Source organism: Mustelus asterias, chromosome 16 (genome assembly GCF_964213995.1).
Source record: "Mustelus asterias chromosome 16, sMusAst1.hap1.1, whole genome shotgun sequence".
Lineage (NCBI taxonomy): Eukaryota > Metazoa > Chordata > Chondrichthyes > Carcharhiniformes > Triakidae > Mustelus > Mustelus asterias.
The window spans coordinates 68,333,496-68,349,806 of NC_135816.1; the positions used below are offsets into that span (position 1 = coordinate 68,333,496).

The 16,311-nt window shown below is 44.9% G+C and overlaps 1 protein-coding gene across 2 annotated transcripts in view; it reads left to right on the forward strand.

Annotated features, from left to right (window-relative positions):
• The window catches only part of jakmip2 (janus kinase and microtubule interacting protein 2), a 111,273-nt gene that overhangs the window by 75,188 nt on the left and 19,774 nt on the right, over window positions 1-16,311 (forward strand). For both annotated transcript variants that reach the window (XM_078231643.1, XM_078231644.1), the window contains 3 exons: window positions 691-789; window positions 4,006-4,059; window positions 14,033-14,098. In XM_078231643.1, coding sequence (XP_078087769.1) covers window positions 691-789; window positions 4,006-4,059; window positions 14,033-14,098 — 219 coding nt within the window. The remainder of the gene's footprint in view (window positions 1-690; window positions 790-4,005; window positions 4,060-14,032; window positions 14,099-16,311) is intronic.

Below are 16,311 nucleotides of genomic sequence, written 5' to 3' on the forward strand. Positions count from 1 at the left end.
CCCAAGTAATATAACCACTTCTCTCCAAGCAACAGGAAGTGATGCTTATGGTCCCTCATGTAGTCCAAAAGAGAGAACCAAGTCTTTTCAATTTGGTGACTGGTGTGTTAGAACACTGTTGTTTCACTTCTGGAACATGGCGTGAACTTAGTCCCAAGTAATGGGACTTAAATGTCCCGTCTATGGTGGCTCCAAACATCCTGAAGGAAATCAGTTTGTGAGATTTGAGCCATTTTCCTGGCAGGCACAAAATTGGACGTAATCGATGACTGATATTTCTCAGTCCACCTCAAAGGTGGCTAATGTAGGAAATGGTGATGTCACACTGGAACAGGAGCGATTGCTCTTTTACTGTGGGATTTGATTTTTGTTTCAACTGAGCCGAGGGTATTAATAATTAAGGCTTGGATTTACATATCCTCAGCATGTTTCTCGGAAGCATTGCTTTGTGTGTAATAAATTATTCTGAAGTGCATGAGTTGATTTACCCTACATCTTAGCTCTGCTTTTTCAGCACTATTGGGGCATGATCTTGGGTCCCAGAAATCTTTCCCATTCCCCAGGACTGACAACATTATTGGCCACAAAGATGGATCCACCCAAAGCATGAATCTACAACTTGTGGATTTATGTACCTTTTCTGAATTGAGCAAAATGCCTTACCATTTGTTATTTATCCCCTTTCTGCAGGAGAGAGAAAGAAGGTCCCCTGCCTTCAACCTCCAGATTACACCTTTCTCAGATGGCGTGAGTGCTCTTCAGATCTACTGTATGCAGGAAGGTGTAAAGGTACATGTTGACATACGTTCACATCTAATTCTGTTTGAGAAATTAAGAGCGACACATGTTTTCCAATGGCCAGAATTGGTATAAGGCTGGGTTACCTCAATTGAAAGGTCGTTTGAAGGTAAAGCAAATAGTAAAGTTACAAGGTCAATATTTCAGTTTAATCCACGGTATGTTAATCAGATCACTTGCAGTCTGAGTGTTACACTACCTCTGAAAACCACTGTTTTCCTAAGGGGCTATAGTTCATATTATATTTTAGGCACAGCCCTTTCATCTCCAAGATTTGAAGGCTTTCCTTGTCAGATGTGAAGATTATTATTGGAATTGTCTTGATCCTGTTCTCAGTGGGTGTTGAACCTCCAGTACAGTCTCTGAATTTGGTCTGAAATTGGCAGTGCTACTCGACAAAGGCTTCCAGCCGCATTGTTGCGATAGGCCTCATTCTTCTGAAATCAGAGCTAAAAAAAGGGAGCTGCACTTTGTGGAAACCTCTGTTAAATCTGGCCTGTGAATGCTGTCTGTTAACACTGAATAGGAAAATCTCTTGGCACTAATATTCCTCAGCCTGATGAATACAAAATGTCTTATTTTTAGACACGGTTTCCACCGTTGTGAAAGTGTGGATTGGTATTAAGAAATGTGCAGGTTTATTTTGAATTAACTTTTCAAATTAAACACTTGGGGAGCAGCTCTCTGCACACTGGGAGTGCTTACTGCAAACTTGGGAGCATTTGTTCCCCACAATCGTTCATCAGTTAATGTTTAATGTCTACAGAGCAGGGACATATCTTTGTGTGAATGCTGCAGGTTTTTCTTGTTAGCTTGACCCATTTGGTAGCAGAAGGTTGTGGGTTCAATAGCCATGCCAGGGTTTGAACAATTCATCTAGGGTATTCTGCACCATAGATCTTTAAACTAAATTCTCACCTGCCTGTTCCACTGGCTTGAGCAGATATTAAAAACCTCTCGATTCAATGAAGAATAGGGAGTTCTCCCAGTCAGTATTCCTCTCTCGACCAAAATCAACAGTAAGTTGTCTGAATAACCATTCATCTCATTACTGTTTGTGAGGTCGCATGCACGAAATAGCTGCTACATTTATCCCAGTAACAAAAGTTAGTGCGCTTTAGAGTAATTCCTGGTGATGGCGGCTTCAAATCCCACCACGGCAGCTGACAAAATTTTATTTCAGTCGCTAAAACCTGGAATTGGAAAGCTAGCCTGAGGAAATGTGCCAGTAAACTGTTGTAAAATCCCGGTCTGGTCTATATGTGACCCCAGATCCAGAAGTGTGATTGACTTTTAACTGCCCTTTGTTCAAATGCCAACAACACCCACATGCCATCAAATAATTTTTTTTAATGGTGTGCTGTTCCTTCAGGCAATATCCTTGGGCCCTTGAATTGTTGGCCGGAATTCTCCGGACATTCATGCCTGTGGGATTCTCTGCTCCTGCCGATGGCGAGACCGTGTGCACAGCTTTTGACCCATGAGTGTTCTATTCCAGGATACTGCTGTGTGTAATATGATCCACCTAGGGACCACCTCTATTGCATGATCCAGCCTTGCCCAGCCCACCCTTGCCAATATTGCAAGCTGGCCTCTTAAATACGCTGTCAAAATTTCCAGTTTTGAATATTATGGTTGAGTGATCTTGACGTCATGCAGGTGGATTACATACAGACACACAAAATGTATGGGTAAGAATAGACAAAATGGTCCATCAAACCTGACCAACACTCATGGTATCCTAAGCATGGTGACTACAGCCTCTTTCTATCTCTTCCTCTCCCTCTCCTAGCAGTCAGGTTAATATCTGTGAGAGGCAAGACACTGGGCCAATAAGGGAAAAAATGCTCTGGAAATTTGCTCTCGTCCCCTTCAGCTGATCAACCCAATATAGATCACATGGACTATGGTTAAACAACCTACTTTTAATTCTTTAAAAAAATTGTTCTTGGGATGTGGGTGTCGCTGGCAAGTGCATCATTTGTTGCCGATCCCTAATTGTCCATAAACTGAGTTGCTTGGTGGGCCATTGCTGTGGGATAGAGTCACATGTAGGCCAGACCAAGTAAGGATGGCAGATTTCCTTCCTTAAAATACATTAGTGAACCAGATAGGTTTTCATAAACATAAGAATTAGGAACACAAGCAGGCCAATCGGCCCCTCAAGCCTGTTCTGCCATTTAATAAGACTATGGCTTGATCTGCTCATGTTTCTAATTCCACATTCCCATCTACCTTCGGCATTAAAACATGAAATGGCGCCACCTCTGTTCTGAGGGAGAGAGTTCCAAAGTCTTTCCAACCTCCTACCCTCCTCCCAATGGCAGGATCTTTCTGCTCCTAATTTTAAAACAGGACCCCATAGTTCTGTACTTACCCACAAGAGGAAACGTCCCATCCGCGTCCACCTGGCCAAAACCAGAGACTACTGAAATTGACAGATACATGGCAGATGAAATTTAATTTGGAGAGGAGTTAAGTGATACAGCTTTGTAGGGAGAATGGAGAGAGATCACATCACTAAATTGTACATAAGGCACAGCAACAGAGATTGGGATGGGGGTGGCGGGTGAAAGTGGGCATATGAATACAGATCTTTGAACATGACATTATAAGTAGAGGCACAGAGTACAGAAATCTTAAAATGCATGCTGAATCATCATAAAGCAATGCCCAGCCTCAGCTGGATCATTGTGTTCAGTTCTACGCCTTCAAGAGGGTGCAGAAGAGACTTATGAGGGGGCTGAGGGACTTGAGTTGGGCAGAGAAACTGAAGAGGCTGACATTATTCTCATTGGAGCAGAAAAGGTTAAGAAAAAATTTGATAGCGGTGTTGACAGTTATGACGGGTTTTGATAGAGTAAATAAGGAGAAACTGCTTCCACTGGCGAAAGGGTCAGTAACCAGAGGATGCAGATGTAATGTCGCTGACAAAAGAATCACGTTGACATGAGGAACATTTTTTAAAGAATATCAAGTTGCTGTGATCTAGAATGTACTTTTTGTAAATGTGGTGAAAGCTGCCTTGACAGTAATTATGAAAAGGGAATTGGATGGATACCTGAAGGGGGAAAACATTATAGGTTCATAAGGAAAGAGCAGGGAAGTATGTAACAATGAGTGATAACTTACTTATGTTATTTGATTTGTCCTTGACTTTTGTAATTATTAACTTGCTAAATATCTTTGGAATAATTTACTTTGCAGGATGTTTCCATTCATGACCTCATTAAACAGCTGGACATACTTGGAGATAATGGGGTAAGTGTTTATTATTCATCATAAAGTTGTATATGAAAAGTGAAATCCTAATTATTGCAACTTTTGTACTGAGGGTTCCCTTTAGACAAACCGTCTACCCAAAAAAAGTCTTGCATTATGAATATGGATGTCAGATTGATATCAAACTCTGATTCATTGCTCAGTGGCTAAATGTACTGCCATCCATTGCCTGGTGAGGAACAGAAGTTGCATGTTATTCCCCCTGCGCTCCATCACTTCACTGAGCAGTGTTCGGGCATTTGGCTTCTGCCTCCTGACAGGCCTGTTCCTTTCTGACCCCTCAATGACATCAGGATGGCAGGCTGCAGCCTGAGATTAAGGACCCTTGGGCAGCCCATTGACTCCAAGCCAGCACCACTGGGGCTACAACCCATTAGGGCTGTTGGACATTGATGGAAATTAGGGGTGGGGAGAAAGCTGCCCTGATGTCTGGAAGGAGGAAAGCTGGACCAGGCAGCTGGGCTCAATTTGTGGAGCTTGATGAAGCAGTCCTGTTCCTCTAGGTCTGGTAACAATTGTCAGTGTTCTTCACCACCTTACCCCGTTGACTCCATTTGAAAATATACACATGTGGATAACCAAATATGAATGGCAAACCTGGGTGGTATGCACTCAATGGATGGATAGCCCAAAGATACTTTTGGGTAGAGGTTAGTACAATTCAGGAAGAACTTGCCCTCGTGTCAGGCCAGCAGCCGACATTGTTCCAAGTGTACATATCCTTGCACCACCCGGTTTGGCTGAAAAATAGCAGCCGCAGTCTTGTGTACATGATAAGACGAGTTTGAATTTGAGGCGGGCTAGTCAAAAAAGACCAGTCCAACTGCACAACTGAAGGCACAGGCGCAACAGCCACTGTGATGTTGATAGGTCATTGAATATTGTTCTTAGGGCACGTTGTGTAAGAAGCTTGAAATTTCACTCCTTGGTCCTAAGTGAGCTAGTTGATCCCAGCTGAGGAACTGGTTAGAGGACATCAATTGACATGTACATTGCTGGACAATAAATGGGCAAAACCTTGTGGACACTGCTCTTCATTAGAGGAAAATTTGCCTGCATTTCGTGGCTTCATTTTATTTTCTGGGGAGTTACATTGCAGGAGACAAAAAAACTAGCTTATTGATTCAAATAGTTAATGATTATTTCCAACAATACGTAAACTTTCATTCCTCCACCATCAGTAAAGGGTGAACACTCATGAAGATAGCCTACAGTAATTCTGGGCAACCTATTTCATCTGTTTCATGTTAAAAATTGTTGTCCTCACTCTGCAATGAAAGAGTTTAAAAGAATGTGAGGGGAGATGAAAATTTGAACAGGAGTAAAGCTAGCTGTCAGTTGAGACAATTGTTCGCAGTCCAACCCTGGCTTTGGAAATGGGGAAAGTGTGAGTGGATGAGAAGCTTTACTGCCCCCTGGAGGAGGAACATTGTATTTGAGAAAAAAACAAAAGGACTTGCACTTATCGCCACAGCTAAATCAACGAATGGTTTTAATAATGAAACTGATTTATCCTTCTCCCATGTTTTCTCCCATCCTCTGGTCCCTCATTGCTAAGGGAGTCAGGATGTACCCACTTTTCCTGTTATGGCAGCTGTACAGAAGTGAAGAGGATTAATTCCTCTATTCACATCCAGGTGATGATTCTCTGGGATTGCTGGCCCCAGCAGGAAATTCCAATGACCTGCAGAATTGGGCGAGAGGGCCAAATCGGGATTCTCGACAGGCATCCAACCCATTGGAATTCCCTAGCTCGTTGCACCTGCCAGGTTGGCACTGCCAAGGGGGGAGGCCTGAAGGGGGTGGGGCCTTTGCTGCCTCCATATAAGAGAGTCTCTCTTGTTGGGGGTGGGGTGGGGTGGGTGGTGAGGCCTCTGACTGATGGGATGAGGATGAGATTGTGTCACTCGAATGCTTGTCTGGCTTGGAGGGGTTGACCTGAACATTTAGTGCTGCGCCCCTTTGTGGTGAAAGGTCAGGAGTGCTTCCCTGGCCTGCAGGGGTTTGCAATGTCTGTGTTTGGGGTGGGGGTGGGGGCGGGGGGAGGGGGGAGGAGGGCGGTGGGGGTGCTGATATTGTGCTCTTTATAAAGTACGTCCTGATCTATTTAAAGCTGTATTTCCCATTGAAGAATACTTTGCAACCAAAGGGTGGTTGAATCCCACCTGGATAGTGCTGCCAGAAACACTCTGGTTTTCCTGCTGGCAGCAGCACTTAATTACTTTGGGAGGAGAATCGTGGCCCTTACTTTCTTTCCTTCCTCCTTCTGGAAAAGGGTTTGATTTCTCCGTGGTGGATGTTGTGATGGTGCAATTAAAGTCAAGTGGAAAGTCCTAGCATACACTGTAGCAATATAGGTTTCCTTTCATGGGCAGGCAGGCAGGCAAGTGGCATTTAGGCCTTTAAAGCAGGCTTTGGGTTGGCAGGGAATTGCACATTAAATAACACAGAAAGATGCCACTTGATTCTTTCCCCTTTACTGCAGGGAAAGCCAATTGTTTGGGTTTTGAAAAGTACTCAGTCTATACATGACATGTAATTTTCCATAGTCGTATGACTATGCCATGAGGCTGCCGCACCGGAGGCATTCATGTGAAAGCCTCTCACTGAAAAACACCGATGACTTACCATTGTCTTTACACATGTGTTGGAACTATTGAATGGCATCAAGGTTGGTAAGTCGCCGGGACCGGATGGGATGTACCCCAGGTTACTGTGGGAGGCGAGGGAGGAGATTGCGGAGCCTTTGGCGATGATCTTTGCATCGTCGATGGAGACGGGAGAGGTTCCGGAGGATTGGAGGATTGCAGATGTGGTCCCTATATTCAAGAAAGGGAACAGGGACAGCCCGGGAAATTACCGACCGGTGAGTCTAACCTCAGTGGTTGGTAAGTTGATGGAGAGGATCCTGAGAGACAGGATTTATGATCATCTAGAGAAGTTTAGTATGATCAAAAGTAGTCAGCACGGCTTTGTCAAGGGCAGGTCGTGCCTTACGAGCCTGGTTGAGTTCTTTGAAAATGTGACCAAACACATTGACGAAGGAAGAGCGGTGGATGTGGTCTATATGGACTTCAGCAAGGCGTTCGATAAGGTCCCCCATGCAAGACTTCTTGAGAAAGTGAGAGGGCATGGGATCCAAGGGGCTGTTGCCTTGTGGATCCAGAACTGGCTTGCCTGCAGAAGGCAGAGAGTGGCTGTGGAGGGGTCTTTCTCTGCATGGAGGTCAGTGACCAGTGGAGTGCCCCAGGGATCTGTTCTGGGACCCTTGCTGTTTGTCATTTTCATAAATGACCTGGATGAGGAAGTGGAGGGATGGGTTGGTAAGTTTGCTGATGACACCAAGGTAGGTGGTGTTGTGGATAGTTTGGAGGGATGTCAGAAGTTGCAGCGAGACATAGATAGAATGCAAGACTGGGCGGAGAAGTGGCAGATGGACTTCAACCCGGATAAGTGTGTAGTGATCCATTTTGGCAGATCCAATGGGATGAAGCAGCAGTATAATATGAAGGGTACCATTCTTAGCAGTGTAGAGGATCAGAAGGACCTTGGGGTCCGGGTCCATAGGACTCTTAAATCGGCCTCGCAGGTGGAGGATGCGGTCAAGAAGGCGTACGGCGTACTAGCCTTCATTAATCGAGGGATTGAGTTTAGGAGTCGGGAGATAATGCTGCAGCTTTATAGGACCCTGGTTAGACCCCACTTGGAGTACTGCGCGCAGTTCTGGTCACCTCATTACAGGAAAGATGTTGAAGCCATTGAAATGGTGCAGAGGAGATTTACAAGGATGTTGCCTGGATTGGGGGGCATGCCTTATGAGGATAGGTTGAGGGAGCTTGGTCTCTTCTCCCTGGAGAGACGAAGGATGAGAGGTGACCTGATAGAGGTTTACAAGATGTTGAGAGGTCTGGATAGGGTAGACTCTCAGAGGCTATTTCCAAGGGCTGAAATGGTTGCTACGAGAGGACACAGGTTTAAGGTGCTGGGGGGTAGGTACAGAGGAGATGTCAGGGGTAAGTTTTTCACTCAGAGGGTGGTGGGTGAGTGGAATCGGCTGACGTCGGTGGTGGTGGAGGCAAACTCGGGGGTCTTTTAAGAGACTTCTGGATGAGTACATGGGATTTAATGGGATTGAGGGCTATAGATAGGCCTAGAGGTAGGGATATGATCAGCGCAACTTGTGGGCCGAAGGGCCTGTTTGTGCTGTGGCTTTCTATGTTCTATGTTCTATGAAAAATAGTGAGCAATTTTCCAGCCCCATTTGCCATGGATGCAAATCCTGTTTTGGCTACTAACTCTCAGGAGAGGGCCAGAATAGGATTTATGTCAGGGAGATCACAAAATGAGAGCAATCCTGCTGCAGGATGGGAAACTGATGCTAAAGAAAGCAAGAGACATGTGGGAATTGTGAAATGTCAGCTACAGCATATGTAGAGCAGAGCAGAGTAGGAGATGCATGATGTTGAGAGCAGAGCAATCACAGACAAAGAGCAGGATGCAAATACTGCAGAGGGCAACATACAAATGTGAAGAAGAATTGCCCAGCATGGGAAAAGCAGTGTTTTAATTACAAGAAGCAGAATCACTTTGCACACGAGCCTTTAGTGAGGAAAAAGCAACACAAGCCTCTACAGATGGCCACTGGTGGAGCTTTTAGCAGGAGAGTCTGGTGAAGAACTATATGTCATAAAACAGGTTGGTTTGGTCAAAACCAAAGGTGGCAAATTGTTTGTGACTGTTAAAATGAGGACTGCAGAGGAGAGTATAAAGTGAACAAGAAGTGTCAGATAGACATGGGTGCATCATGCTCTATGAATTGGCTCAGTGTGGCAATCTGAAAATGAAGCCCTTGAAAGTAACATTGAGGCTATATGATGGCACAATGCTCATACCAGGAAAGGAAATTGGTCTAAATTCCAGATCATAGATGGGATGCTTGCTCGCTCATCTCAATGGGAGCAAGACTAAAGCTTGGGCTGGTAACACTGAACATGCCAACAGAGTGCAACAAAAGACTCCAGAAGGAAGCAGCAAAAGAACCTAGAAAGAAGGTGATAGAAAAACCCAAGCCGTCAGGAGGTGCGTCAATGCCAGATTCATCAACCGCACTCACAAGACAGCCCCGAACGTCACCCAAGCACAATGCAATGCCATCCGTGCTCTCGAGACCAACCGCAACATTGTCATCAAACCAGCAGACAAAGGAAAGGCCACCGTCATACTGAACAGAACGGATTACTGCAAAGAAGTGTACCGACAACTGAGTAACGAGGAGTACTACAGACAGTTACCTGCAGATCTGACCACAAAACACACCCGCCAACTCAACAGCCTGATCAAGACCTTTGATCTGGAACTTTAGAGCATCCTCCGTGCTGTCATCCCACGTACCCCCCGCGTTGGAGATCTCTACTGCCTCCCGAAGATACACAAGGCCATCACACCCATCCATCCATCGTATCAGGCATTGGGACCCTGTGTGAGAACCTCTCCGGCTACGTCGAGGGCATCCTGAAACCCATCGTGCAAAGATCCCTCAGCTTCTGTTGTGACACTTTGGACTCCTTACAGAAACTCAGCACCCATGGAGCAGTTGAACCAGGAGCACTCCTCATCACAATGGATGTCTCAGCATTCTACACCAGCATCCCCCACAACAACGGCATTGCTGCAACTGCCTCAGTACTGAATGCCAACAACTGCCAATCTCCAGACGCAATTCTACAACTCATCTGCATCATCCTGGACCACAACGTCTTCATCTTCAACAACCACTTCTTCATCCAGACACACGGAACAGCCATGGGGACCAGATTTGTACCTCAATATGCCAATATCTTCATGCACAAGTTCGAACAAGATCTCTTCACCGCACAGGACCTTCAACCAATGCTATACACTAGATACATCGATTACATTCTCTTCCTTTGGACTCATGGCGAACAATCATTGAAACAACTACATGATAATATCAACAAGTTCCATCCCACCATCAGACTCACCATGGACTACTCTCTAGAATCAGTTGCATTCTTGGGCACACCATCTCCATCAAGGACGGCCACCTCAGCACTTCACTGTACCGCAAGCCCACGGATAACCTCACGATGCTCCACCTCTCCGGCTTCCACCCGAACTACGTTAAAGAAGCCACCCCCAATGGACAAACCCTCCGTATACACAGGATCTGCTCTGATGAGGAGAATTGCAACAGACACCAAAGACAGGATATGGCGCTCGACTCATTGATCGACAGTTCCGATGCACCACAGCGAAAAACCGCACCGACCTCCTCAGAAGACAAACACGGGACATGGCGGACAGAGTACCCTTCGTCATCCAGTACTTCCCCAGAGCAGAGAAGCTACGATATCTTCTCCGGAGCCTTCAGCATATCATCGATGAAGATGAATATCTTGCCAAGGCCATCCCCATACCCCAATTACTTGCCTCAGACAGAGCATTGATCACAGCAAACTGCTGAGCCTTCAGGAGAACAGTGACCACGACACCACACAGGTTGCCCCAGCAACCTCTGTAAGACGTGCCGGATCATCGGCTGCCATCATCTCACGTGAGACCATCTACCAGGTACACGGTACGTACTCTTGCAACTCGGCCAACATTGTCTACTTGATATGCCGCAGGAAAGGATGTCCCGAGGCATGGTACATTGGCGAGAGCATGTAGATGCTCCGACAACGGATGAATGGACACCGCTCGACAATCACCAGGCGGGAGTGTTCCCTTCCTGTCGGGGAACACTTCAGCAGTCAAGGACATTCAGCCTTTGGTCTTTGGGTAAACGTTCTCCAAGGTGGCCTTCAAGACACACGACAACGCAGAATCACCGAGAAGAAACTGATAGCCAAGTTCCACACACACGAGGACGGCCTCAATCGGGATCTTGAGTTCATGTCACACTACCTGTAACCCCCACAACTTGCCTGGGCTTGCAAACTCTCACTAATTGTCCTGGCTTGAGACAATTCACACCTCTTTAACTTGTACTTAACCCTCCCTCCGCTCGAATTGTCTGCACCTGTAAAGACTTGATTACCTGTAAAGACTCGGATTCCAACCATTATCTTGTAAATTGAGTCTGTGTCTATATATGCCCTGTTTGTGAACCCAGTCCTCCACTCACCAGATGAAGGGGCAGCGCTCCAAAAGCTCGTGCTACCAAATAAACCTGTTGGACTTTAACCTGGTGTTGTGAGACTTCTTACTGTCATTATCAGTCGGAATTGAATATATACATTGTGAATATTTTGTGAACATGTCTATTCACTGTCTTGAGTATGAGAATGTGCATTTGCCTTGACTTCTCTGATAACATGATTGCATTCTGTGATTTATTATTCCCAGAGAGTGTGGCCTATCTGGTTTAACTCTCTTCCCATTATGCTTCAGGGCAGCTTGCATTTTGACCAAGGTGCACAATACATTCAAAAAATACTTGTTTAAATCTAAAATACATGTTTTAATTCCTAAGCAAATGAGTGTCAATGCAAATAGTAACCTGTATAAAATAAATATAAGGCACATTGTGGTCCTTATTCTAAGTTAATTTCCCCATTTAGTAATTTCATTAGTTTTTAAATCCCAGGATTTTCTGAATTTCTCTAACAATGCACGATAAACTGAAGTCTTCAGTGAATCAAGCTGTGCGGGACCTGAACAAATAGATGTCAGAGATGACACAAAGGTGACTCAACCAGATGTATAAGGAGACAATATAGCAGGATAAAAGGATATGTAAAGCAGTTGTAACCTTGAAATACTCCTTCAAGAATCAATATGCACCCATGAAAAAACATGAGGAGCCAGTCAGGATACAAGCCCTCAACGCTCTCAACAGGAGTCAACCAGCGTGTAAACTGAAGATGTGTGTGGATAAATTGTCACCTCATTTGTATGGGGTGGATGTGAAGGATCAAATAAACCAGCACAACCCAGGCATATACCCGAATCAACTAGTGAAGCTATTCCTTCACTGCAACCGACAGGTCAGGAAGGAGGGATCTCACCAACTGTACTGAGTACAGATCTATCATTAATACCAGTGATCCACAAGGCCCCAATAACTGCAAAGGGACAGCAGCAGTCACCACAGCAACAAGTACCATGAGAATGACACTCTCTGGACAAGGAACATCTCCCAGATGATCAGCACATGTAAACATGCATGCGTGCCATTAAGAGCATTGCATGATTTAAAGACTAAAGGTGGGATTTTCCGGGTGCACTCCCATCAAATCCCACCCGAGGTCAACGGACCTTTGCATAGTCCACTCCCCGCTTGCTACGATTCCCGTGACGGACAGGACAGGAAAATTCCCCCCCCCCCCCCCCCCCAACCATGGGTGCATGTGACATGACTGACTAGTAGAACAAACAGTTGTCAATACAGAAGAACAGTGGGTATAGTGGGTAACGTGGCAAATGAGCTTCCTGTTCATTATGAAAAGTGGGATGCTTGGGTTTTAGAAAGTAATCAGTTTAAAAAAGTTCAATAAAGCCTCTCACCGAGGTGTGTGTGTGTGCGTGTGCATGTGCGTGGAGGGGTGAGGAGATGATGGTGTGTGGGGAGAGGACACAATCCCTATATCAGAACCTGTACCTTTCCATCTTTTGCAGTGTACCTGGTTAGTTCCCATTTAATCTCAGTTAACCAAGCCCTAATGTAAATCGAAGTGACAATGAAATGTCACCTGGATTCTACTTTTAAACATTTAGGCCTGTGCTGCCAGCTGTGATATTTAAACCCTACCACTTATCTAATACAGAAGGGGGAAATTAAACTTGCTCTGCGTAGCCACGGCAACAAAACAGTTGAGTGCTTTAATGATTCTTAATTATATGTTGCAACCAGCTAATATATTTTCTGTTGAAAACTATGAGTGGAGTTTGCATAATGTGTGCTTCAGATAAACAAGGCCTGAGTGTTCCTGCAGGGAACACCCTGCCTGGGTGTTTGAGCTATGTAACAGGGCTGAATACAAGAGTTGGTGGGGAAATCACTGGCTTAGATTTCCAATCTCCCATCCAGTAATTTAAGAGATAACAATCAGGGGTTGTGACACTATGTCTCCTGGCCTACACTGGGACTGTTCAGAGAAGTGTGTGCCTTATATTTTAGTTTATGCTTCAACTTGTGAAGTTAAAAAAGGTGACTAATTTTTCTTAACTATGTTAATTATCAGACGTTTTGCAGTTGAGTTGCGTTCAGTAAAATGTGTGCAGGACAGTTTCCTAACTATTGCTTTCATCCTGGGAGTTACCATTGACTAGAAATGTAACTGGACCAACCATATAAATACTATGGCTACAAGAGCAAGTCAGAGGCTGAGAAGTAATTCACCACCTGACCACCTGCCTGTCCATCATCTACAGAGTACAAGTGTTTCAAGTACAATTGCCTGGATTAGTGCAACTCCAATGTCACTCAAGAAACTCATTGCCATTCGGAACAAAACCGTCTGCTTAATCAGTATGCCAATAAAACACATTAAATGCTTGCTTCCTTCACCAACAATGCACAGCAACAACAATGTGTACCATCTACAAGATGCAGTGCAACAACTCACCAAGGCTCCTTAAGCAGTACCTTCCAAATTCGCAACCTCTTCCGAGGAGAACACCAACACATGCAAGTTCCACACCATCCTGACTTAGAAATATATCACTCTTCTTTCATTGTAGCTCAGTCAAAATCCTTGAACTCCCTCCCTAATAGCACTGTGCATGTACCTACAACACATGGACTGTAGGGGTTCAAGAAGGCGGTTCGCCACCACCTTCTCGAGGGCAATTGGCATGGGCAACAAATGTTGATCTAACCAGTAATGCATGCATGCCACCAAAGAATTAAAAATATATTGTTTATCTATCTGTATGATACACATGTATTTCATAATACAACATTTATCTATTAATATTTCTCTTCCAGAATCTAAGAAATGAAGAGCAAGTTGCAATTATCCAGGCGAGCACAGTGCTGTCTCTAGCAGAAAAGGTAGAGTTGAATCTTTGTTTGTATGTCTGTCTGATTCTTTGAGGAAGTGACACCCTGAATGCAATATGGAAAGATCCTGCTTTGTGCCTAGATGTTTGATAAAGTTCCCCTGGAAAGGTTACAAGTTGAGCCCAACGAAGTGCAGATCCATGGTATTCCACTCCTAAGGATGGCACAGTGGTTAGCACAGCTGCCTTACAGCACCAGGGACCAAGGTTCAATTCCAGCCTTGTGTGACTATCCATGTGGAGTTTGTATGTTTTCCCCATGTCTGCGTTGGTTTCCTCCAGGTACTTTGGTTTTCTCCCACAGTCAAAAGATGTGCAGGTTTGATGGATTGGCCATGTTGAATTGTCCCTTAGTGTCCCAAGATGTGTAGGTTAGGGGAATTAGCAGGGTAAATACATAGAGCTATGGGGATAGGGCCTGAATGGGATGCTCTGTTGGAGAATCGGTGCAGACTTGATGGGCTGAGTGGCATTCTTCTGCATTGTAGGAATTCTATGAGTTCCATGACAATTATCTGCTGATTCCCAAGGCAAAGCTTATTTGTGAATATCTGACAGGAATAGGATCAATTGCTTGCTTGCTTGCACGTACTAGGAAGTAGCGCTAGTAGGACATACATCTTGGTAAATCATGAGTGCGCAGTTGCAATAATGGACTGTACATCTGTGATATCCTGAATTACACTTTGTGAGTTCCACTCCCAGTTGGGAGTTTCTACTGTCACATTGATGGGCCCTGCTTTCTAGGAGGTGAGTTAGCTCAATTGGCTAAATGGCTAGAAAGGGAGAGAGAGCCTAAATGTGCCAGATTTATCTTCATTCCACATTATTAAGACCTAAGATTCCCACCAAAATCTCTTCACATTAGCCTCTGGCCCCTTTCGGTGCCCGTCCCACCCTCTGTCTGCTTGTTCAGGCTGAAGCTAGTTGTGTGTGATCTCAGTATGAAGTGGAGCTCTCAGCAACCTCTTGAGCTTCATCCTACAAAACAGTGGCTGACCCAAGTCATTGCTGTTTTCAAACTCACTTGCAATACAGGTCGTTAACATCTCACCCCAACTCCAAGCTGAATGTTGAATCTCTATGATTATTTACAAATCAATCCATGGCCTTGCCCCCACCAGACGACTGCAAGTGCTTATCCTCCAGTTTGCCAACCCATGGCTCTGTTCTTTCTGCCTCCCTACCCTTCATCCTCATTGCTGGGATCCTCATCTTTCCTGGCCCCACACTCTGAAACTCTCTTCCTGAACCTCTTCACTTCCAATCTCACTTTCAGAAGCCTCTTGAATCCTGCCTCTAAGTCATCTCCTGCAATTGTCCTATTTCATACCATAGCCTTCATTTCCATTCCGTGAAGTCCCCAAACCAGGCAAAAGGTTACCATTTTTCTGATTTGTTAGACCATCAATTCCTCCTCTGCCCACTTTTGTGTGATCGACCTTCAAGATATGAAACCTTTAACAAGTCATAAACTCCTTCAAATGGTACATGCTTATCTGCTCAGGATTATAAGTTGCTGTCATTTCCTGTTTTTCTTCTCACAGTTTCTCTTTGCCCACCTGTGATGACTGTTTGTCTAATAAGTCAGTCAACATTTAACTAAAGAAATTCTGTCAGAATTGTCCTTTGACGTTATGGACGTAAAATTCAACATTGTGCAACAACTTAGATATAGCACACTAAATGTAATAAAATGCCCCAGAGGCACTACGTGGGGAACATCACAAAACAAAGTATATAATTGAGCTACATAAGGAGATATTGATTCAGGTGACCAAATGCTTGGTCAAAAGGTAGGCGCGTCTTAAAGGAAGAAAGAGAGGTAGATACTTGGAGAGGTGCATGGAGGGAATTACAGAACTTGGGCCTAGACAACTGAACAGGCAGCCACCAATGGGTCAAGAATCATTTTTTTTTTTAGGACAACGGTGATGGCAGCGGATTTAAAGCACAGCAGGACAACATCTGGAAAGGGAGCAAAAACAGAAAATGCTGGAAAATCTCAGCACATCTGACAGCATCTGTGGAAAGAGAATAGAGCCAATGGGGGGAGTTTTCCCATCCTGCCCGCCATTGGAATTGTGAAGGGGGGAGTGCAGAGTGCGGACTATGTGAAAGTCTGTTAACCATGGATGGGATTTTCTGGTTTTGGGGCATGCGCCAGCCGGAAAATCCCGCCCAATGTTTTGAGTCTGGATGACC